The sequence below is a fragment of the Pholis gunnellus genome, assembly GCF_910591455.1.
Source record: "Pholis gunnellus genome assembly, chromosome: 18".
In the NCBI taxonomy this organism is placed as follows: Eukaryota; Metazoa; Chordata; class Actinopteri; order Perciformes; family Pholidae; genus Pholis; species Pholis gunnellus.
In genome coordinates, this window is record NC_136545.1 from 13,698,702 (window position 1) to 13,723,643 (window position 24,942).

Genomic DNA, 24,942 nt, shown 5'->3' on the forward strand with positions numbered 1-24,942 from the left:
ATGTAGCATTTCCAATCATTCAGGGCTAATGGTGTTAACAATGGAACCAATGGGCTGCTTCAGGGAAGCTTATCAGAAGTAGTACTTCCAGGAAATTGGACACTGGGGGCGGCTGGCGGGTTGGTTCACCCAGAGGTTGAGAGGGGATTGCCATGTCACTGGCGGACCCTCAAACAGCAAGGTATTGCTTTTCGGAGTGCCAACTCTGTCTGGGGATGGTCGAAGCTAATCTTACCGTTCCAGCAAAGAAAAATGACTTGTTTGTTAGCGTGTTCTCTCATTGTGTGTTACAAAATAACAATCTAAGCCAACAATACAATTTAACAAAAAAATGTAATTTCAGTGTAAACAATCAAAAGGAGTAAGTCTGCTGGACATTCACCTCTTTATGATTAATCAAATAATTATCAATGCCGCCTTCATTGTCTTTTTCGGTTAGGTCTTTCTTTGTGTGAACTACTGCTGATGTAATTAATGCTTTATGGACCAAATGTTGACTACAACTTAGACTCAGTTGCCAGTTTATTAGGTGCACCTAGCTAAAAGTAATGCAGTCTAATACAACAACCATACAACAACAACAACGTTGTGTAATCCCCCCACCCCATTCATGTCAACAAGGGTAGACTAAATAACAGAAACACTTCTCTGTATAATATACAGTTCAACTGCACCACAAACTACGTTCTCCAAAATTACCATGCAGTTGAAGCAACACTTCAACAAAAAACGTAGAACCCTCATAAGGGATTATTTTGCAGTGCTGTTGTATTGGGTTGCAGTAGTTCTAGCTAGGTTTACTAAACTGGCAATTCAGTGTAGTATGTAGTGGCCATAGAGAGTTTATAAGAACCTGTTTAGTTATTATCTGTCTGAGCGTGCGCTCTCCTTGGTACTGAAGTGATGTTCTTGGGATCAAAACTTGCATTTTTTTGTGTGTGCATTCGATTAGGAGACCTGCTGGATCACCCGTTACAAACATACCTAACCTCCTCTTCTGTATAATGCTCCTACTGCTTTCATTTTGGTGAGAATATGTCATTGCTCTTTTACTTCTGTGCCCCCTCCTGCCCCCACTGAGAATGTTCTAGACACAACCCTGCGAAGGGGCTGCAGTGGTGCGTTACGGTGAGAGCATGACAGCGGCCACTCTGCAAGATATAAAGCATTCTGACCCATTAGACTCACAACCAATTTGTTCAAAAGGTTTGCCATAATTCAGTCACAGCATCACAGGACAGAGGACCACTGGCAAGCTCCCCAGGCGTTAGCTTATTTATTTATTCACTGAGGTATTTTTCTCTGGCACTTAAAACAGGGCAGTGTCTGTGTGCGTGTGTGCATTTGCGTGCACACCCCACGCCTGTAAGCAAGACCACCTTAGTCGAGTCCAAGCCAATCCCAAGACCGGTTTCAGTCAAATCCAAGTCAAGACCAGGTTTAAAGCAAGTCAAGCCCAGGGAACTTGAGAGGTATTCAATACCAAGACAATGAAGGAATAAACCTCAAATTTCATTCCTTCCAAATGAAAAATATAATCTGTTTGTTTATTACAGATGAAGTGTCTAAATGTAAAAGGGAAAATAAATCTCACATGCCCCCATTATTTAGCCATGCAGATATTTTTGCATTTATTTGCTATGATTTTGGGATACAAATGCAATACATAAATATACAATGGTGGGGAAGGCATTTTTTTATATGTGGTTCTAACGGAACAAAAACATCACACTTAAAAACTTAAAACGTCAGAAAGAAGTGTCCTCATATACTCTGCAGAATCCACAGACTTTACTGTAAGAAGTTTTCATGTCAAGTTCTTCCTACCGAAGAATCCTGCAGCAGCTGTTGGACAGTGAGGCCTGTGGATAATCCAGAAGGGGAATTGTCTGTGGAAAAAGTTGTTGCTGTTTTTTTTGCAAATGTCACGTTTCAGTGCTACATCTCCATAGAGGCAAATATTTCAGGGATGGACATGTTATAATCTGGACATGTCAAAATAAAACTACCAGCATGGATAGATTTTCTCTATTTGGGTAAACCGACCCTTTAATGTTTTAGGAAATACTTTGATCCTACAGCAAAAAAAAACTGTATCCCAGTATTACTCAACTCAAATCCTTAACACGCCATTGATAATGTCAGCACTGGGCACATGTACAAAGAAATACTTTATTCCCTATTTTTCTATTTGACAAAGCCACAAGAAGCAAGCTATTTCTACAGTATAATTCTGTTTCTTCGGAGTCGTGGTTTTTTCAATGAAACAAAATCCCCCTCTGGCTTAATAACGAGGAGATTGATGTGAAAGGGACATGACATGTCCTGTCAAACAGTCAGGGAGCGGCCACTGAAAGGTAGGTAGCAGAGAAAGGAGGGGGGAAGGGGGCCAAAGAAGAGTGACAGGTCCATGTAAACCCGGTATTGGGTACATTTAATCATAAGCTAGACAACTAAGATTCTATTTTGATGGATTCAGGGGGTTTAAGATAAGAAAATTATATATATATATATATATATATATATATATAACATGTCTCAGAAAGCTTTTTCAACATGGCAGCTGTCTTCCCAGATAGACCCAGTCAAGTAGAAAGATAGTCTGAAGCACACACACACAGAGAGAGAGAGAGAGAGAGAGAGAGAGAGAGAGAGAGACAGACAGACAGACAGACAGACAGACAGACAGACAGACAGACCAGTTGTGTGTGTGTGTGTGTGTGTGTGGAGGGGCAGGTTGTTTTGTCGTTAGTCTCTAATGCAATATAGGTATTTGCCTTTCAGACTAGCAGCAGCCGCCAACAGAAGAAAAGAAAGAGGGGAAAAGAGGAGCAGAGTGATGGACTCCCCTCCCTCCCAAGAGGTCGATGACATCAATAAGGAGCTAATATACCTGCCTCAAGCTAGCATAGAAGGGCTTGCCAGAGCGATCCACTGCAGTCTAGCCCTTCTCCTCCTCCTCATACATCTCACTCTCTACATCCCCAGAAGACCACGTAGTTGGGCATGGGGAGAAAGAAGGATGGATAGCGAGGCGTTTGGAAGAGAGAGGGAAAAGAGACATTTTGCTCTTCCTCACGTTTAGCTATTGATGAGGCCCAGTAGGGATCGTCTGATATTGATTGTGCCTTCTTTTCTTTGGGGCTGCGGTGCTTGTCATGGGCGGCACGTACAGGGGGCTTTTGCTGTGTGTATGTGTGTGTTGCCTCTGATTGCATATATATGCATATATGTGCATATATATGCATATATATATATATACACATATATATGCACAACAACGTTGTTGCCTGGTAATTTCTGAAGGTAAGGTAATTAGATTCTTGATTGGGGGAGCGTGAACCAGTCTGCTCTCTATGGCGTGTGCATGCGTGTGTTTTGGGCGTGAGTCACCTGCAAACGGTTCTGTTCTGACATACCGGATGTCATGTCAAGAGGAAACCCCAAAAGAGCAAAATGTGGTAAATTAAACGTCAAGTGAAGGCAGGGCCCCCTCCTAAATTACCTTATGGAAAAGACTTCTCTTATGATTAACTTTCATTACACAAAGAGCCAACGACTTTTCATACAAGGTGAATCACAAACACAGCATGGCCATGAGGCTGATATCCTGCCACTAGTATCCTATATATATATATATATATATATATATCACACGTTCCCCACAAAAGGAGAAAACCATGATGTAATCTTTTTATGCCCTCTGTATTACACTGCTCAATTCCAGTGGTCAAAGCTAACCAACTAATGCCACCTAGAGGCGATTTGTTACAACTGCCACAGTTAAAACGCTTCAGAGGACAATAGTCTGAAAGGATTACGCCACCATGAGATTGTATATGAGAAAAAAACATACTAAGGAATTAACATATGCCTCCTACACTTGCAGAACAGATGATACCTTTTGTCACAGGGCAGCATAATATACATGTTAATTTGCCATACATTTACCATAAACGTATGTTTGCGGGAGTGAAAGTACCCGTATAACCACATCCCAACCAATTGTAATTGGTCTAATAATAAATTGACACAGTTTATATCCATATCATGAATAATTCCTGAATATGGATGTTTTTAACATTTTTGCTTGTTTTCTTCCAAATCCAGTAGATATGTTGACGCTTCAGATCGTTTGACTTGATTCTCTTTCTAGTTTTATGGTCACTCTCCCAGCCTCTCCCTCCCCTTCTACAAACACATCCACACGCACGTGCAAACACACACACACACACACCGTCTTCCTACCCCCATGCTGATTTCTCACCTCTTTGGTGACGTTGTCTTGGACCAGGCTGTAGAGGGACACCACGCGGCTGACTTCCAATAGCACAGGGATGGGGGAAGGCTGCTCTCCGTTCCTGCTGTTACCAGTGCGGCCTCTTCCCGACACTCCTCCCATCATAGCCTGGTGATGGCACAGGTGGCAGCCAGCTGGACAGCTGCCTTTCTCCTCGCAGCGGATCTCCACGCCGTTCACCATGTCGTCAGACAACAGCTGGCTCTTCTGCAGTGCCGACAGGTAGCTGATGAAGGGAACCGACTTCAGCTCACGCCGCCCACTTCCACCAACCCCCTGGTCTGTTGCCTCTGGAGGGGTAGTCAGAAGAGGAAAGGAGGGTAATGGTATGATGTGTTGCAGATAAAGAAAAACAACGTTAACATCATTCATTATTTACAATCATGTCCTCTCCTTCACTTGTATGTGTATTCTTTCAAAATGATAAAACCAAACCCCCGCTTCCCCAACTTTCTCTCATCTCTAGTTCCATAAAACATTTCCTGAATCTTCACTTGGAGTAGCAGAGAACATTCACAGTCGCTCAAGCATCCACATCTGGATTTACTTTTGCTTGCTGCCAAGGAAAAGAAGAAAAAACAACAACTAATCCCTTACTGTCATCAGCTTTCACAGACAAAGGATGAATGGGAGGGAAAGGGAGTAAGGGTGTCACTGGCTTCTTTTCCTGCGTGTCAATTACCACTATTTGATGTTCTCACTAGCTGGGGGGATTCTTCCTCATCATTTCCTCTTTCAGTGACAACAACACATCATGCGGACAGAAGAGGCGATGATAGAAGCAGGCGAGGAGTAGAAACAGGAGAGAATGCTACTTGGGTGTTGAGTGTTTCACTTGGAGAATACATCAGGCCACATGTTACAGTGGAGCCATGTTGTTGAGCATTTGTGTCTGTTTGTCTTTACAAGGACAGACATATGAGAGATTTCCAAATTAGTGATATGGTGTTCTTTCTAGTGGCAAAAGGGGATATTCAAGTAGGACTTATCGGCTTTTGATATTGCTTTGAGACATGATTTATCATCAGTCAGCACATACCCCAATGCATAGGAAATGTATATCTGCAAATGAATGATTTGCCAAATTAAACCACTGATATATGAGTTAGAAACACTGACTTTGTTTAATACTTAAATGTATGTTGTCACGAGTAACCTATAGTGCAGATTAATGAAGCTTTTTTGGTCCTAATGAAAGAACAACATCAGCCCGACATGAGAGTTTAAACACGTAAAGGTACAAATGTTTAAGTTACAATCAAACCCCCATTCACGTATATACAGAGGCACATGGATGGATGGAGGAAACTACCAATGCATACATTACACAAGCGCACATGTGCACCCACACAAGACAGAAGGAAACCCAAACCAGGGGGAAGTGGGTAAGACAGCAGGGAAAACAGTTGACATTATTCAAGGTGGTGTAATTGGGCCCAATTAGGGTTAATATTTTCAATTACTTTTAATTACCTTTTTTTCCCATTTTAATGACAGTGAAATCAAAAATCCTTGAAACTATTGTCAGTGGGCAAAAACACAACATGCAGTGCATGAACCCAAATGTGTTTGTGTGAGAGACAGAAACAGGTCTACATGTGTCTGCATGTGTAATTTAAACAACATTACAACAACAACTTACTATTAAAAGTGCCTCATACTGCCTACACATGCAGCATTAGGAGTCGACCCAAAAGAAAGAAATGATTGTACAGCTAATAGGCTAGACAACACAACCAAGCTGTAGCAGCAATTCAGAATAAATAATTGACTGTAGACAATGTGTGTGTATGTGTGTGTGGGGGAGTGTGTGGGGGGGTAATCTGGTGAGATTAACACAATTCCAAATCCAAGGACATGACCCCAATGTCCTCAATTGTGGCTCTGACCCTGGTGTGTGTGTGTGTGTGTGTGTGTGTGTGTGTGTGAGTGAGAGAGAGAACTATAATATATGTATTGATGTATGTCTTTGCAGCCTACTCCGTGTGTGCATCTGTAAAACTCTGGCAAGCAGTTGAAAGGGTGGGTGGTAACTTCATGCGCAACAGTATGTAAACAGGCTCAAGGGGTGGCCCAAGAGCCCAATTACATGCACTTCTTGAGGCAACACAGACACAGAAAAGAGCTGTCATCACCCAGCTCTCACAATAAAGCCCTGTAGATCAGGTTGGCTTTGGCTAGTCAGTCTAATTCACTCTCACCCCCTTTAACTCAATACAGTTGTTTACATCTATGTAAACAACTGCATCTGATGAAAGAACTGGCACTGTCAAGTATTGGCGGAGATAATAGCCAGGAGAAAATATAGCCACGGTACTGTGATTGTAAATAATTAGCTGACAATAGCTTGCAGTGTATTTCTACCTGTATAATTTAGTTTTCCCCTAATATTGCATCTTTTATTAGACTTTCTTCGTTGACTTGTTTTGAGACTATTAGCAAACTGCTGTAACAATTTCCATCTGGTATCACTAAAGTATTTTGTGCGCGTCTCTATTTATTCGTGCGAGGGTGAATTAAAGAGGACAGTATGTATTTCGGTGCAGTTAAAGGAGTGGCCCGACATTCGTCCATCACATCTCTTTGCTGTGTGGAATGAATTTGATTCTCACTTGCCTGTCATCAAACATAGTGAAGCGATAAATTAGTGAATTTCCTTGCCATTGATCTTGCGCCGCCTTTGTTAATTAAAATGTCTTTGTAGACTGGTTGCAGTATAATTACTCATGAGGGACACATCCGTTCAGGCCAGGGTTATGTTGCCCAGGCAACAACAGCAAAGGTGTCAGATATCTTCCATAGCAATTTAATACAGCTGTTGTTAGATGTGGTTACTGTTGTCATTGTTGTTTTTGCTTTACAGCTGCTAGTGCTACATCTACCACAGTCTTCTGATCTTAACAGATCTACAGTAGCTCATATTTACGATTCATTTTTACACAGCCTTGCACAATATTGGTATAACAAGTGACACATGCTAATAAAATGTAGATCTGTGTGAGCTGTGTCTTGTCTGCAAAGTAATTAAAATGAGTTATATCTTGCAATATAAACTAGTTTAACAGCAGTTATTCTACAAGGGTCTGTTGAGCAGTTTAACAGCCCAGAATACAATACATTACATTCATTAAATGCGTTAAATGACAATCAAATTGCATTTTGCACATTTCTTTAGACCCTATTTTCTGTGCTTGACAAACAAAAAATCTGTTTCTGATATGATTCTAATTTCCAGATTTACTCTACACCACTTTGTTGAGAAGGGTGTTGAACAGACATCTTCTTGAAGACTTATTCTGACATCTAGTGGTCTCTTGCTAGAATTACAGACTTGTGTCTAAAAACTGAAATATGTCACCAAACCTTGACTATTTCAAATGCACGTATAGCCTATGAGCAGTAGCTTACTTCAGGTTACAGGTTTACTTGTTGACTCAAGTTAAGTAATTGTATGCATGTGTTCTTTTAAGGATGGCCTGATACAATACCAAAGTATGTATTCCTGCTGAAAACTAAAAGGGCCCCTGTCATTTCAGGATAAATTGCATACAAAATTATTCTGTCTGTATATATAATATTTTTGTTTTTGTGGATTTTTTACTTTTTACTTAGTTAATATTCTTTACTGTTTCTTACTTATTTATAATACTTGTTTTGATCTTGTTTTTTTAATATGTCTCTTGTTTGCACTATACTGTATGCTGCTGTAATCATGTAAATTTCCCCACTGCGGGACTAATAAAGTATTATTTTATCCTATTATAAATCAGGACAAGTTTTACAAATTCCCGTCTAGCAGGGAAAACTATTTAGACTAGGTACTGTGCACGAAAATCAATAATAAAAATAGATTTAAATCTAATTTAAATAAAAACCTTTGCCTGACAATCTTTTTTTGCCCTCTATTGTGTGAATATGGGAATGTTGGGAATAAGGCAAATAAAAGGTTTTACGCTCATGTTGGAAGTCAAACAGGAAGTCAACAACTGCATTGTCCTCAGAATCGGCACTAGGACCCCGGTGAGTCCTTGTGCAAGCCCACACAGCAGCCAATCAAAACCGTCAAACTCACAGCTGTGCGTATTACGTAGCAAGGCGTACGTCACGTCGTCATCACTGCAGTTCCTCACTAGTAGCTGCAGCAGCAGAACCACAGCACGCCCATCAACACCTCTGAACTTCGAAACGGCTAACGTGTGAAGAAAAAGGTAACGTTTTAAGGTCGAAATGTGCAAAGAGAAGCGGTACAGTGAGCTGCAGAGCTTATTTGCAAAAGGCACGTTCGTCACAATCAGCCCCGTGAGAACGTTGAATAACATTGTCGCGTTGTGTCATAAGGGACAGCGATCACGTTTGTTGTGTTGTCGAGAGGCCTCCGATTTGCTTTGCCCTAAAATTAGGGGATTCTCAATGTAATTAGTTCGCGAGTCTGGACTGCAAGGTCAAGCTATTTTTAAACATCAAGAGAGCACAGTCTAGATATAGCCTACTTATTGCTTGCTTACTACATTGCTTGTAATCATGGCGTGGACCGATCGTGTGTCAATCATACATATAAACAGATTGTTTATATGTATGATTGACACCACGAGTGCATGGCTGTGGAAGCTTTCCTGTTTAACTGGTGCTCACCTAACAAGTAATATTCGCCACATGTTTAACGGTACGTCAGCTAAACTGCGACAACTAGCTACTTTGAAACTGGCCCCATACTTATTAATTAATTGCAAATAACCTGCAGAGTATCCCACTAACATTAGGTTAGTGACAATGTTTTGCACTGTATCATTTATTGTCACATTGATTGCGTCAGATGAGTCACTTACTGTTGTAATTCGAGTATCAATTTACTGCTGCATGCATAAACAGCTGCGATGGATCAGAAATGTAACATAATACATAACTTGTGGTAACATGTTTTTTTGTTTGTTTACTCTTTGTAGAATGTTACACAGAATGGTAAACTATTACTAAAACTCCTTTCTTGTTTATTCCAACTCAAGGAAAGGACCATCATGGAGGCGGCATATTCCCCGCTGGACCCGGATTTAATGAGGGAGGTTCTCGAGTGCCCTATATGCCTGGAGACCTACAGCCAGGATCAAATGAGACCCAAACTCCTGCAGTGTGGTCACACAGTGTGCCGGCAGTGTCTAGAAAAGCTGCTGGCTAATACTATAAATGGTGTGCGCTGCCCCTTCTGTAGCAGGGTGTCCCGTATGAGCAGTATCTCCCAGCTGGCCGATAATCTCACCGTGCTCAAGATCCTAGATTGCACTACGTCCTGCAGTGCTGCTGCCGCCGCCCTGATGTGCAAGTCCTGCTGCAACCGCCTACCACGACAGTACTGCCGCGACTGCGCCACCGTCCTCTGTGAGCTTTGTAAAGGGGAGGGCCACCTGCACCAAGGCCATTCGGTGCAGCCGATTCGGGTGGCTGCTGAACAGCGTCGTAAAGAACTGGGTGGAAAGCTGGCTTCTCTGCGGGACGTTATGGGCGAAATTCAGAAGAAAAAGACGGCTATTGAAAACATTTCAAAGTCCTTGAGACTTAAGTACCGGGCGGTGCAGCAGGACTATGCTTCGGCTGAGCTACGTCTGCAGGAGGAACTCAGCCGGTCGAGAAGGACGTTCACTTCTTCCATGGCGGAAGTCGAAAAGCTAAACGGGCAGGTCCTGGAAGAGCAGACGTATCTCCTCAACATCGCAGAGGTAAAAGTCGTGTCACGTTGTGATTACCTGACCATGCTGGTGAGGCAGAGCGATGTCGCTCTGCTCAAGGACGATGGCGAAGGCAGTGATGATGAAGAGCTGGATTTGAGGAGCAGCTTGCCCACAATGTTTCAGCTGCAGGAGCCGGGGCTGGTCAGAGCGGAGCACTTGAAACCTGTGGAAGTGGGCCAAGTGACCACCAACACTTACACCGTCGACACAGAGGACGAGGAGAGCGGGTTGGAAATCGCACTCGAGGGTGACGTAATGAGCGTAGCTGGGGCAATGGGGGCTAACGGTGGCGGAAGGGGGACTCCAGTGGATCTTTACCGAGACGTCGACATGTTTGCAGCTGCAGAGGAGGCGGTGTGTGGTTCACCGGGCAGCTTTAAGTCAAAGTCCATGGACGCAGGTGGGGGATCGCCCGGAGGAGCTGGGGCGAGTGCAGGGCCTCCGGTCTGCCAGTTTGTGAAGAAGATGGGCTGCAAAGGAACGCTACCTGGCATGTTCAACTTACCAGTCGGCGTCTGTGTGACGCCGCAAGGTGAGGTCCTGGTGGCGGACCGCGGCAACTACCGCATCCAGATCTTTAATCGCAAAGGTTTCCAGCGTGAAATCCGCCGCAATGCCAGTAGCATTGACAACTTTGTCCTGAGCTTCCTTGGGGCTGATCTGCCTAACCTCATCCCCTTATCCATTGCTGTCACTCCTCAAGGACTGATCGGGGTCACTGACAACTACGATAACTCGGTGAAAGTCTACACTATGGATGGACACTGTGTGGCTTGCCATAAAAACCAGCTTATTAAGCCCTGGGGCATTACTGCTCTGCCGTCGGGTCAGTTTGTGGTGTCCGATGTGGAAGGTGGCAAGCTGTGGTGTCTAACGGTGGACCGCAACGTCGGTGTGGTCAGCTACAACCGGTTGTGCTCCGCTGTGAGGCCAAAGTTTGTGACATGTGATGCAGCTGGAAAGGTCTATTTCACCCAGGGCCTGGCCCTGAACTTTGAGAAACGTCACAATGAGCCCCACCTGGAAGGTGGCTTCTCTATTGGCTCGGTTGATGCAGACGGCCAGCTGGGCAAGCAGCTCAGCCATTTCTTCTCAGAGACGGAGGACTTCCGCTGCATCACTGGCATGTGTGTGGACGCCAATGGGGATTTGCTGGTAACGGACAGTGGCAGGAAAGAGATCCTCCAGTTTCCCAAAGAGGGTGGATTCAAGATCCTCATCCAGGAAGGCCTGACGTGCCCCGTAGGAGTGGCCACCACCCAGAAAGGACAACTGCTCGTGCTGGATTGTTGGGACCACTGTGTCAAAGTCTACACATACATTCAGAGGAGGCACTCCTCCACTTCCTAGAGGAACAATCCATTCTCTCTGCACATGCATGAGCACGAGAGGTTTAGTAGGTATGTGTTGGTATGAAAGGGTAGAATCACACTGTTCTCTGTCACTTTAGTTTTGCTGCAGTCCAAACAAGTCTCACTCCAGCTTTAATTTGGGTTATTAAATGAATGTTCGAGGCAGTTTGGTTCAGTTTAAAACCCACTGGATTTAAATTTAATACCTCAAATGAGAAATATGCCCATTAAGCTGCTTCCTCCCTGATTATTTGAATTGATCACAACACCGAGAAGGAACTTAAAACATTTTTACATCAAAAAATACTGGCACAAATTGTCACATTAAAATAAAGAAGCGATTGATGTCAAGGCTAATGCAGGCACGAAGTACAGATGATTTGTCTTCCTCTGTTAAACTGCGATATCCACCTTTCAGCCCGACTTTGTGTGACGCATGGCTTTCACTGATCTGGCTTTGCGAAAGACAAAAAATGAGAGAAAGAAGAGCTGGAAAAATAACGTATATCTACATATAAAATAAAGCATACTGAGGCTTTTGGCCTGTGAAGCACTTTATTGTTGACACAGCACCGGTTCCTAGTGTTTTAGTAGCACAGACGAACATTGATGTTGCTGAATGCACCTTTTTAAAAGTCCACTGTGCAGTTAACTAATGGGAAAAGAATAACCCAGTATCAGCATTCAGTAACATTCAGGGAACATTACGTGTAGAATATTAAGTTACCTACAGCATATAGGGTTGACCAATAAAATCACAACACGGTAGACTTTGGAGGAGAGCTGGGTATTATGGGGCAGTGGTGATCGGTCATTTCATGGGTTTTACTGGGGTTCTGTGGGTTAAAGCCTCTTTGAGTTGAGGGATTCAGAATTGGGGTTACTGATGTTTAATTTGTATTTTTTTAGTCCCGGTACTTACTGCCTAGTTAGCCTGTGTGCTGAGTTTTTTTTTTTTCAAGCAGCACATGAGCTTAAAGTACTTTTTCAGAGCAAATATTACTAAAATCGACTGCCTGTTTTACAAACCCCTATTCTCTGTATATTCCTTCATTCAACCCTCTACATCTCCTTCTGCTGGCCTTTTTATTTTAAACACTGAAGCTCCAAGTTTCAGTCCTACTTTTCGGACGGAGTTGTGTCCACAATGATTAGAGTGGCAACGGTTCCAGATGACTCTTGTAACACGAGAGGGCGCTTACAATTTCAAGGCTTTGTTCTTTTTATCCCCCTTCAGCTATAATCATACAATCATCTATAAATTACTTTTTGTTGCTGACACTAAATAGCTCAAGCACCCGGAACACATTAAGCGTTTAAGGGTACAGCAGGCATCTACAACTTGAATAATGTTTACATACATTGTTCAAACCTGACATTTATTCCAGAGAGCGTATGCCCATTGTTGTTCTCACCCCTGGCCTGTGGTTACACAATCTTTTTTTTCAGGAGTGTTCAGAATAGCACTGTTAGGATAATGATGCGGGGGGGGGGGGGGGGAAATCCAGCAGCACACACCCCGGCTTTATTACACTGGGATGTGTTGTTGTCTTCCTCAGGCTTGTATTCAACACTAGACAACTTGTTCTCCAGTGTTGGTAGATATGGGAAAGACGGCAGCCATGTACAGAGGTAGTCAACATCTAACTGATTTATATCCACATGCATTTGATTCATTATTCTTTATTGAATGTCTCGAGTCCATATGAAGCGTTCGAAAGATGATGCTTTCAGCTAAAATAACATCAGAAGACACCTTTTTAATGAAAATATTTAGTGGCCTAAATATGGGGAAACAAGTTAATCATTGAAACCCACCCATGTATGTAACATATAGTAAATATGCCTTCCCTCCAATAATATCTTCCAGTCACATACAGACTCAGTTTCAGCCTTAAAAAACAAATTGTCTCACAAAGCTGACCTTAATTCTGCACTTGGAGCCCTTTTTAAACAGCAACATACAAATATACATATCTGAGAATCAAACTGTATCGTGAACAATAAGTGTTTTGAATATTTCCACATATGCATAGCGATGAGGAGTAGAAAGAAATGGAGCCACATTTAAGCATCAGGTGAAGTCGCGTCATTTCCTCGTGCATTTCTATCATACATGATGTATTTGTTTTAATGTCAGGCCACGTTATATCTCAACACGAAATTAAAAATCGTCTTAGCTGCACGTCAACCTGGACATGAAACATGTTTTCAGTGCTTTTCACTTTATTTATTGTCACTAGTAGTAGTTATCACTAGAGAATATTCAAACTTTTAACTGTGACAGAAATAATACATAGAATGCTAGAAAAAAAAATCAAGTGTCCTTGTGTCAGTGGGCTGAACATCAGTGTCTCACATCATCTGAATATGTTTTGTTCTATGTCATTGGAGAGAAGTTATTTCCTTGCATAGTTTTATTATTTCTACCACTGGATCGTAATATCGCAATATGTCCATGAACCAAAAGTCCCGTGTGTTTGAGGTGTTATATCCTTTGGAGGCTTTGAATTTTACAATGTGTTGAACACAGTACAGACATCTTTGTGTAGTCAAATTCCTGTTTGTATTGTTGATTATCCGAGTGCAATAAACATTTACCAAAAGACCAAAATATCTGTCGCAGTTTTTCTTCATACCGTTCGTACATTTGTGTTCTCATTCCTTAAATATGTGTCTTCATTCAATCCTGAGTTCTTTGTGTGACGGTAGTCAAAGAAAACCTCCTTTGTTACCATAATTGGTTGGCTGTAGAGTACCATTTAAACATATTTTGATTTATGTAAGAAGCGGTGTGTGAAGGACAAACATAATAATGATTCAATATTGAAGGCTTTTGAAACCCATGATGAGTGTAATTTTCAAAAGCAGTGGTGGGATCTGAAGTATTCAGATCCTTTACTTCAGTAACAGTATATAAAGACAGTTACAAATAAATGTAAAAGTATTATCAAGAACAGGCCCTTTAAGTATCAATAAAAGGATTCACACAGTAGGATGGTCCCTGTCATATTATTGGAATAATATTCAGGCACAATAATGTAGGAATTGTAGGTACCACAGCATCTACAGTTGGGTAGTGTAATCTATCACAATGTATTTTTTAAGCCAATCTTGTGTTTTGTATGTGAATCTTAATCAAAAGTAGCAAAAATGGATGTAATCAAGTAACGTACAAGTAGCTCAAAGTTGTAAACGTAATCAATTACTTTCCACAACTGCTTGAAGTGTACTACTGAAAACAGCATTCTTTCTATCAGGTTAAGTGTTGCGTTTCATTCCAGATGATTGCTCCACCACGTATTGTAGAATTTAGATGAAAATTAAATCGTATTCCTCTGTGGCGCATGGATCCTGTCCTGTGTTTGTTATAGGGCTCCTTTTAAGGGGGTGTGGGGGCTCAACCCTGGTCCCCCTTCACCCAAAATCAGTTTTTCTTTTTCTCTACAAGCTATGCAACTGTATTTATTTTGGAAACCCGGGTGCCAATCAACCAAATTGAATCGCTAGACCATAAATCAGCACCGTTTTTGGATCCCAGATAAACAGGATTAAACAAAACAACATTTAAATGGAACAGTGCTGCAAGATGCTTTTGGGATATTAAGTCCCACTGATGTTTAATTCAATTCATGCAGCTTACGCTGCCTTTTAACCAGGAGGCAAATTCTGGCAGGATGAAGTCTTTAAACTTAACCCAGTTTAATCTATAGTCAGACAAAGTATAACCCCTGCTCCTGTTAAACTACAGTCAATCTTGCTCTTCTTCATTTCGCTGTGTATTTGTATATCTCACATAAATCTAAATGAATATATATAGAATGTGAGGGTGGCATCTCTAATAACCCCTCTAGAATTCAGCCTCAATGTGATGCTGGCCTTCCTTCCTTCCTTCCTTCCTGTCTGTCTGTCTGTAAGCACACTCACCTTTCTGGTACTGCAGCCAGAGCTGCTGCTGGGCCTTCTTGCTGGGGAAGTAGATGCTGCAGCTGAGCTCGGAACCATACAGGGCCTCGGATACATAGTGGCTGCCGTATTGCTGGAGAAAAGCCAGCAGCTCCTCGCGTGTGCTCTCCGCTGACAGCGTCTTCAGCACTTTAGAAAAGCCTGCCCGATCAAGAAGGAAATGGGGGATTTGTGACTTTGTATCCAGAAGGATGCGTTGGATATGTAGATGCGCAATTAACGGGGAAAAAAGCTGGATCAGGGCCAGACATACACATATCATCACTAATTACTAATGTTACATTTAACGTGAGGTGCTTTAAATAATTTGACCATCTGATTTCTTAACATGACAAACACTGACCTGTAGATAAGGTGATGGAGCTGAGCTTGACTTTGTACAGGTTGCTACGCACTCTCCACTGTTGGACCATAGGATAGCCCGCTGCCTCACTAAATTGGGCATCCCCTAAGAAAGAGAGAAACAAGGAGATTTAATTCAAGACAGGAGAGATGAAAGAAAGACAAGTAACACAACAATTTAAAACAAATTCCAAAACTCGGATTCATAAAAAAAGACGCTGAAATTCAAAATAAATGAGCACATAAATAAAATCCATCATGTCATTTGAACCATTTATTGCAGATCTATTGTTATCTATTATTGCCATAACATCATTTATTATCACAGCCCATATCCCAGCTGCTGCCGGATCAATGGCAGATATATAGCGCAACTTCAACTCCAATTGGATTGCTGACATTAGAAGAGGGAGCAATCTTGCCTTTCTCTGCAATTCAATTATCAAACTTTCACACCCGTTTAGAACCAAAGCCACAAAAGTGAAGAGCGAGGGAGAAAAAAAATAAACTGCTTATGGGAACCTTGATCCTGTGCCTCTGGAAAACGTTTTACACCTGAGACATTCATGCACTGTGGAAAAAAAAAAAGGCCAATTTGGTTTAAATGCGTGCGTGTGTGTGTGTGGGAGTCCAATTCTGGTGAAAGCAGAACCAAAGTAAAAATCTCAGGGGTCAATGTGGATCAAATGCCAATTTAGCTAATGGAGGGATTAGGGAGCAGAGGTAGAGGTGCAGGTTTGAAGCCAAGCGACTCTGTTCCCCCACAAAATGGGGTGGAACAGTCAAGGAAAGGATAAAAGGATGAAACGGGACGTTAAGTGTTTAGAGTTTACAAGGTCCAGTACACGTGTGTGTGTGTGTGCATAATACTTTGTTTATGAAAGCATTTTGAGATGGGGTTTAAGGTTTAACACAACACTCAAGGACAAGCCGACATCTTTGTAAATAATCTGGATTTCACAAAATTCACGCAATATTTTTTCTATCTAACTCAACATGGCCTGGACAAATGTTAAAACGTCTCATGAACCAAGATATTCCGAGGGTATTTCACAGAAATATTCTTTTTTTAATACGCTGCTGTGTTTTCTCATATTGGCTCTAGTCCGGTCAGAATTAACTTAGTAAGCGACCATGAATGGACCATAGAGGGGTAATAGCGCTGCCACCTTAATGGATCAAATCTATTTGTCCATTACTCTCAACATGAGAGACAGACAAGAAACAAAAGGCTATATCCACAAACACACACACACCCTCACCTGAGAGGAGTTGCAGGTTGGGCAGTGGCTCGGACAACACCCCCCGGCACTGTTCCTCTACCGGTAAGGGGATGACCATGAGACCGTCCGCTAGTTGGGGAAAGTCCTTGATGAAGTTGTTGTCCCTGGGAAAGACAGATGTAAGGAAGTGCAAACATTTAGTTCCTTAAAACTAGAGGTAATGGTTTACTTCACAATTGAATTATTGCATATTAACCAGGTTATCGTGTGGTAGTTTGTGGTACACATTGTGGCACATCAAGACTGGTCATGCTAATACCGGCAATAATTGCCAAGTATTTACAAGGATACTGTCCAGCGACAGGTTGTACCAAAAAGTTACAACAACCTTTACTTTATCTAAAGGTTGTATTTGATAGTCAGGGGTGCAGCTACACATTCTAAACTCCATGAAGACTCAACAATAATACATATCTACAATCCCAACATGTTCCAGTGTCCAGCTGCTGGCTCCCTGAATCATTCAGAGACAGGGGGGATTTGGAGAATTTCTATCCCACAAGTTTTCTTTCTGTGAGAATCTTTCATGTGCTGATATTTCTTGGTTGGAATGAAGGTGCCCGACTCATCGGTTGCTCACGATTATCGGGAGAATATTTAAACACAGATCAACACAGACGCTTTCTTGTCGTCGCTGTAATTAGTTCCATCCACGAGCGACATCATTAAACATTTCCTCACCGTTTGTGTAAACATCAATAAACACGGGTACAAAGCCAAAAATACATGCGAGAGTGTGTGTGCGCGTATGATGCTTGGCGGACAAATAAAGAAAACAGTTGTGTCCCTCAGTTTGAGGGCAGAATGGACAGCTGCAGGCAAAGATAAGACAGACCCCCTGGAATCTCTTCCTTTCTCTCAGCTGGAGACGGAAAGAACAACAGAATGGTAATGTGAAAGAAGTGTGAGGGAAGGGGAGAAGACCCACATACTGTCTCTCTATAACGACAGGTAACAAAGAAGGCACATGCACACGGAATACATTTGTAATTATGATCTATGCTCTGAACATTTTTTCCAGCCTTTTTCTTTTTTTTCCACCCATTTGTACCACCATGCTATATCGCGGCGCACAAATATCTTGCAAAAATAAATAACAGTAGTCTTACAAAAGTAGAGAGATTGTGAACGCTCCGCTCCATTTTTGTTCGGTAGATGGACCGTTCTGGTTGAACCAAAGCAGTTCCTGTCAAAAAAGATGAGTTGCCTCGCTGCATTTCTAAGAGCATGGCAAGCAGCTGCAACCTATTTCCCATAATCCACTTTTATGGGACCAAGTCTCAGAGCGCAGACCTTGTGCCACAGAGACTCTCCTCGATATGATTATTTTTCATCCTGTTCCTCTTTTTCCTTTTCTCTCTCTCTCTTTGCGTCTTCTAACCACAAAGCCTGTTAGACGCAATGCCAGCCTTAGTGTTACAATGCCAGGGTTGACTCAAGGGTAGAGGATGAGAGGAGAGAGGAAGCGGGAGAGGTGCTGTAAAAAGATTACCGTGGCTTACGCTCACAGAAAACATATTGATTGCTAAATTAAATCAGCCAGCTTCACGCTGAGGCTCAGAGGACCACTGGAGGAGCGTAGACCAAGATGATATGTAGCTTTATGGATTTTCGAGCCTAGATGTGGACTGTCCTTGACCCTCTACAAGGAGCTCCTTTTCTCCTTCTTCTCTTTTCATTCACATTTTAGGGTTGAAAAACACACACAATTTAAGAGGGTGCTGTATCTCATAGTTCACTGTAGTGTTGCTCAAAAACAAAATGTGCCCTATTTGAAAGATATAAAAGAGTGTTAAGACTATTGCCTCATTGCAGTGCCTGAGTACACATCAAATCGTTAAATGTCCTTAACCTTTCCCTTCTCCTTCTTTTACCCTTGAGGGAAAACATCTAAGGCTAGTGTAGACCGCTGTGGGATCTGTTCATTTATGCACAGGTTAAGTGGTGAGACAGCAAATTCAGAAGAGTCAAGATGTCAACGCTGAAGATTTCTGTTTATGTGGTACCTGTGAGACCACAGTTCTTTGTGTTTGTGTGCATGTGTGTGTGGCAGGAAGCGAGTTTGAAGCATCTATTCTGCTGACAGCTCATTAGAAGAGGAGACATTTATCCATATCAATACAACCCAAACACATCAATGTGGTTCGTGAGCGGAGGTGTTTGTCTTTCAAGAAAGATCATCTCAATCTCATGCAATTGGTAACAATATGGTTTAGCTGTTAGCTGGCCTTTGCTAATTTATCTCACCTTGGGACGAGACTGACTTGTTTTAATGAGCTTTAGCTTTAACAAGCAGCAGACCTGACATACGTAGAACTTCCGCAAGGCAAGACCTTTTGACTTTTTCTGGATGACTGGTGACTGGATTTGCTTCAGGGACGTACAAATGTGTGTGCTAACCCAATGATATTAAGACTTAAATGGAATAGAGCCATTATTTACGCCTATGCTTTTCCTGAAAGCAGAAGTCAAAATGTCTGCTGTGAGTAAAAGTCTACAGAAGACCAGCCACCAGCGTGAATTGGCCATGAGTGAAACCAGGACTCATTTTCACCACAGGAAGCGTAAGTGCACTACCCATGGTCTAAATAGGACTAAAAGCATTTTTATTTTTCTCCTAATGGCAGACTAGCGTCGATTCAAATTCATTTTCAGCCAAAAGAAATACATGGCAGTCATTTTACATAACTTGCTAACACACTATGTACACACACAAAAAAACTCACCTGTTTTCATAGATGCACAAAGACAGGTTCACATCATGAAGCTTATTTTCACCTGGTAAAAGCTTTTTTTTTTAAATGGATCACCTACATTTTTTCTCTCACTAGCCTCTCTGGGCTCCTGTAATTCACCCTGAACTTGCACTGCGATTCTACCAGCAGACCTTTACAGAGAAAGGCATAATGGCTAAATTCCGGGAAATGGGGGGAAAACTGTTAGCTTGTTTAATGCGTGCATTGTGTTTATATGTAAAGAAACTAACAAAACAATTCAAGCATATCTGTGTATATACAAAATAAAATGGTCTCATACCTTTTGCAGTGACAGAACATAAGCGTATTCATGATTATTATCATTTTGTTTAATTTGACTCTATTAAACTATGGGCTTTGTCATCTGTTCAAGCTCTCATGAGCCGCTCAGATCTCAGGCCAGAGATATGTGTCATACTAGCACTAATGAGGAGTAACACAGGTGGCTGGAATTCATTGATGGCAATTAGACTTTATCCAGGACTTCATTTGCATTATTTAAGAAGAAAAATGAGACAGGATTAGCTTTTCTATATTAATATCTACCCCTGGATTAATCTATACTCTTTCATGGTACTGTACGCAGCCCATTAATCGACACCCCTACGCAGCCTTACACTTAACAACCTCCTGTGCACCAGACCACATGTGAGCCTGGACTTGCTGGGGCAATGCTAGCAAACTTGTGTATTTACTCATGTTTCATTCAGTACCCATGTGTGCTCATTACGGGGTAGTGGACACTGGGCTCCCTCCTGGCCAAACAGGACTCCAATCCCACTTGAGTGGTAAAGTCTTCCCATTTGAATAAGAATCTCCAAAACACTTTACAATTTACAAGTTGTATCTGGTAAGATAACAAATATTCGAGACCAGTTCATGCATTTATATTTAAGCTCCAACTCTCCTTCTTTCTTTCATTCTCCATGTCTCTTCCTGCCCTCTATTCTATTTAAATTCAAACAGTGTAAAGATATATCTGATTCTTAAAGCGTAAAGTGGCTCATGCCTCACATGGAGGTATATTTTTCTTTTTCTGTGCGTGTGTGCCAGCCAGTCGTCAATGTCAGTATTTCTCTCATAATAGAGCGTTGCAATTATTCCCCGTTTGTTGAGCCTTGTCCTCGGCGGTAACCCTTTTGCATTTGCTCTCTGCCTCCATTTCACTCTTGTTCACTCTTTCAGCTACACCTGCTCCGTCCTCCCCAATCACAGGCATTCTGGCGCAGATAAGAGCTATCTGCAAGTCAGTTTAGAAAAATGTTTTTGTGTCTCTGTGTGTGTTTCAGCTTGTATCTGTCCATCTGAGTTTATAATAGGCATGAGGGCTATCTACAAGTCACCTCATCTCAAATCCCTGTGTGTCTGTGTGTGTGTGTACGAGATGGAGACAAAGAGCATGTGCTCACACATAGTTTGAGTGAGTATATCTATCTGAGTTTGTGACTGTGTCACTGATATTGAGTGGTACTTATCTAAACATTGTCTGAGGTAATTGGCTCTTGTGCCGTTTTGTCCGTGTAGGAGCCTCATCCTCACATCGCAGCACTGATAGGACACATTAAACCATTCTCACTCCATTCAGCATCTCAGTTCATTATCTGCAACCTCAAGACTCAACTGGTGCTTTTCCATAATGGCTTCTATTGGAAAATCACACCCGCCACTGATCGCCTTCATTCTTTCTCTGTCACATTTTCCTACATGTCGTTTAAAGATTGTGATTCATCTGCCAAAGACGAGGCGAACCAAAAATAGCAATAACTTAAAGACCAGATCACACCAGCCTCGACGCCAAATGTAAAAGTGAACTTTCCTTAGTTCCTGCCTCCTTACTTCCGGTGCCCTTGCTGGGACCCTACCCATCTTCAAACACGGCCTTCATTTGATCTAATAAAGTTTGGTGACTGCATCTTCCATGGTTTTGACACTATTATGATGACAAAGTATGTCCACAGACATAAAAAACACCTGGTATGGTAGTCAAAGCCACCTCTGTGGTAGTGTCCCCTATAGTAAGTGTCTCCAGGACCACATTTTGCCATAATGACACGCACACAAACTCACAACGTGAAAACAACATCAGGATCGCTGTTGCGGCCGCGAACGAACATGTGACCTTTCGGCTAAACAAGCTGTAACCAATTAGAGGGCCCATTGTTTCAGAGACTCATTGTCGGCCTACTCTACAGGTCTGAAACACACTTTGAAATTCAGAAAACCAATTTTAGAAACAATTGTTGGGCTTCCAACCCATCAGTTCAGAAAATGAATTGTACGTGCATCCATAGTTTCCAGAGATGACTGTACGTCCCGGCTTCAAACAGCTCCCCAAACAATGAGGAACCCCAACTGTTTCAGCAAACTGTAAGCCATGCAGGATGCTTTTTTCCACTAATTTAGAGGCTGCCTTTGTGGACTGATGCAAGCACTAACAAAGACTCCTTCATTCCCAGAGGATAGAAGTATTGAATACACATACAAATCCTTGGTGCCAAGCTTACAAAGGCTATATTCTGATTATCAGAGTTGCTGTTCTGGCTCAGCTGCTAATTGAGCATCTGTAACCTTTGGTCAAGGCTGAGTAAGGAAGTAGCTCTTCAAAAAGTAAAAGACATTCAGTTTACAGTAGATAACTGCATTAAACTGGATTTGTGTGTAATGCCTCATGAAATGTGCTGTTAGGATGCATTGCAATGAATCCCCATAATGCCATATCTCAGCAATAAACAAGTTAAATATTCTTGCAAATCACTGTAAAAAATGACAAAAATTAAGTTATGCAATGTCAAAACAAAAATAATGTAATGTTTGAGTTGAGGTTAGGCAACTGGAGTTAAGAGGTTGAAATATAACGCTTAGGTTAAAGCAATCAGAATGATGAGGTTTTATATAAAAACACTATTGCTAACGTGCGAAATGTACTATAGATATGAGTTGGTAATTGTGAACCAAGTTTAGTGGAGTTGAAGGCCAAATATATCTCCCCATCCAAATTTTAATGTCAGTCTATTACTTTTTAATAGTCATGCTCCGTTTAGACGGAACTGCATCCTCCCACACTTTAATGACCACTTACAGAATAACACTACAGTGCAGAAGTTATGACACTGTGAGCGTGTGTGAAATCAAAGATTCTGCACTTTCTGTAATGAGGAATAAATAAACAACTGAACAGTAGGAAAAGGAGAAAAAAGCACAGCCCTCATCTTTACCACTAGAGGCTGCTCTCTCTCTGTGCCAAACGGACACTGATGGCATCAGGATGAGTCCAGAAACATCAATGTTTCTGTGTGTTTGTGTTCCCTCGTTTTTCGGACTCCAAGAAAAAAAGAAATCTGTTAAGAAACAGGTACGCACATAGTTATCATATTACGCAGTAACAACCACACATGTCTAGCTATTGTGTTTGTGTGACAGATGCAGTATACAAGGGCTGGGCACAGAGCTGGAGTTGAGCTGGAGGCAAAAGAGGGAGAGTTTCCAGAATGTGTCAGATAGGAAGTGATTTGCAGTTGTGACTGAGGTGGAAAGATTACTTCTCCACTGTGATGCCGGAGGGGAGAAGAGTCCAAACCGTGGAGAGGTTGAAGAGTCAGGACGATGGGCAGAACGATGGGCAGTTTACCACAGAGAAGGGAGGGACCACAGAGCAGAAGCTGAACATGAGACTGTGGGGTTGGAATCAAGATCTGGAGACATGGGGGTGCTGTGCCCTTGGTTGCTTGAAGGCTCACAACAGCGTTTTGAACTGCATGTGAGCAGCCACTAGGTGCCAGTGCAGTGCAGTTAGGAGGGGGGGGGGGGGGGGGTTATGTTGGAGAATGTATGAAGGCTGAAGACCAGCAGAGCTGCAGCATTCTGAGTGGATGCACAAACACGAAGAGGGAGGAGGAAATGCCTTTGCTTGAACGATTAAGGGGGTATCATGCCTTTCTGGATTGACAAAAGAAACATATTTCTGAGCAATATCAATCTTTCATGTTCACAAATCCGATCTGGTTTCACCTTTTTACGTATGACTGGAAGTAGAACACAACAACTGAAGACAAAAAGTGTGAAACGCTGAAATTATGCTGGCAAAGGCTGCCTCTCTAATTTGCCAAAAACATTGAAAGTAAAAGGAGAAAAAGCACTCGACAATGTTACATCTCCTGCTACATCTTCCAAGATGTAAAAAAATAAAATGAACCTGTTGTTCTACCAAGGTTTAATATATTTTTTTTAATATACCATGGCACGGTTTCAAGTACATAATGTCAGTAATCTCACGGTGTGCATTCATCCGTGGTCTCGTCCCAATCTTCTCCTTCCACGTACACAAGAGAGTCGGAAAATAACCAAGAGAAATTATGTCATCCAGCATGACACAGCGTGCTTGTAATTTCTAAGGCTGCCATGCTGTTTGGATTCCTTCCTAAATGGTATAATTACCCAGCGTTTGAAAGACAAGCGTGCAACAAAAGGCAGTATAGACAAAAGCAAAAGGGCCTCGCTCAAAACAGTTGTCTCTACCACAAAATATACACAATATGCAAAAAAAGGCCATCGCGCGGTCAAACTGAAATCAGAACCTAGAATGTTCACTTTAGTTTAAATCCATAGTTATTGTTATCACACAGAGGCCAACTCGCTGTGTGGAGTATGCAAACTGTCTAATAACATCATATACCTAAGCTGCCGCGGTACACCTCAAGAAGACTCAAGGGTCGGTTCACCTTAAGGCATACCACCTCTGGTTGTGTCTACCCATGTAGACTGTTTGTAGTACTTTAACAATCTCTTCGGCTATCGGTCTGACGACCATTTAGCCTCTGGGGGAAACAGGTCAATATTTCTGGGGTTCGGCGGAATTCCGGAACAAGACTTTCTCTTCCTTGCGCCAGTTATTGTTTACGGTCCGATCAGCAACTTGAGAAGCAAGAGTGGAGTTGGATTTGAGAGACAGAATCTACTTTGTTTCACAAGTAGAGAGTTCATACAAGCTACTTTTAAGAGTTGGTTATCATGGACTTAACTATACATAATACTTAAACAACTAGATGTTTCAAATTGAGAGATTTGGTCAACTTTGAGCTTGCATAATTAATGTATAAAAATACACACTATAATGAGTTTTGTATGACTACAGAACAAGATTAGAACAAATGCAGCGAGAACAGTTAAAAGAGTACATTTGAGAATGGTTTGCAAATAAAGTGAGTTTGTTTCTCTGAGGTA

The 24,942-nt window shown here is 41.9% G+C and overlaps 2 protein-coding genes across 2 annotated transcripts in view; one reads left to right on the plus strand and one right to left on the minus strand.

The window, feature by feature from the left end:
- astn2 (astrotactin 2) overlaps positions 1–24,942 on the minus strand; it is a gene marked incomplete at both ends in the record, with an annotated part of 222,466 nt that overhangs the window by 39,186 nt on the left and 158,338 nt on the right. Inside the window, 4 exons of the mRNA XM_079179557.1 lie at positions 4,268–4,590; positions 15,303–15,482; positions 15,685–15,789; positions 16,946–17,070. Of these exons, the coding sequence (XP_079035683.1) occupies positions 4,268–4,590; positions 15,303–15,482; positions 15,685–15,789; positions 16,946–17,070 (733 nt within the window). The remainder of the gene's footprint in view (positions 1–4,267; positions 4,591–15,302; positions 15,483–15,684; positions 15,790–16,945; positions 17,071–24,942) is intronic.
- trim32 (tripartite motif containing 32) lies at positions 8,445–13,976 on the plus strand. The gene is made up of 2 exons (XM_079179558.1): positions 8,445–8,508; positions 9,304–13,976. The coding sequence occupies exon 2, from the start codon at positions 9,316–9,318 to the stop codon at positions 11,371–11,373; it is 2,058 nt and encodes a 685-aa protein (XP_079035684.1). The 5' UTR covers positions 8,445–8,508; positions 9,304–9,315; the 3' UTR covers positions 11,374–13,976.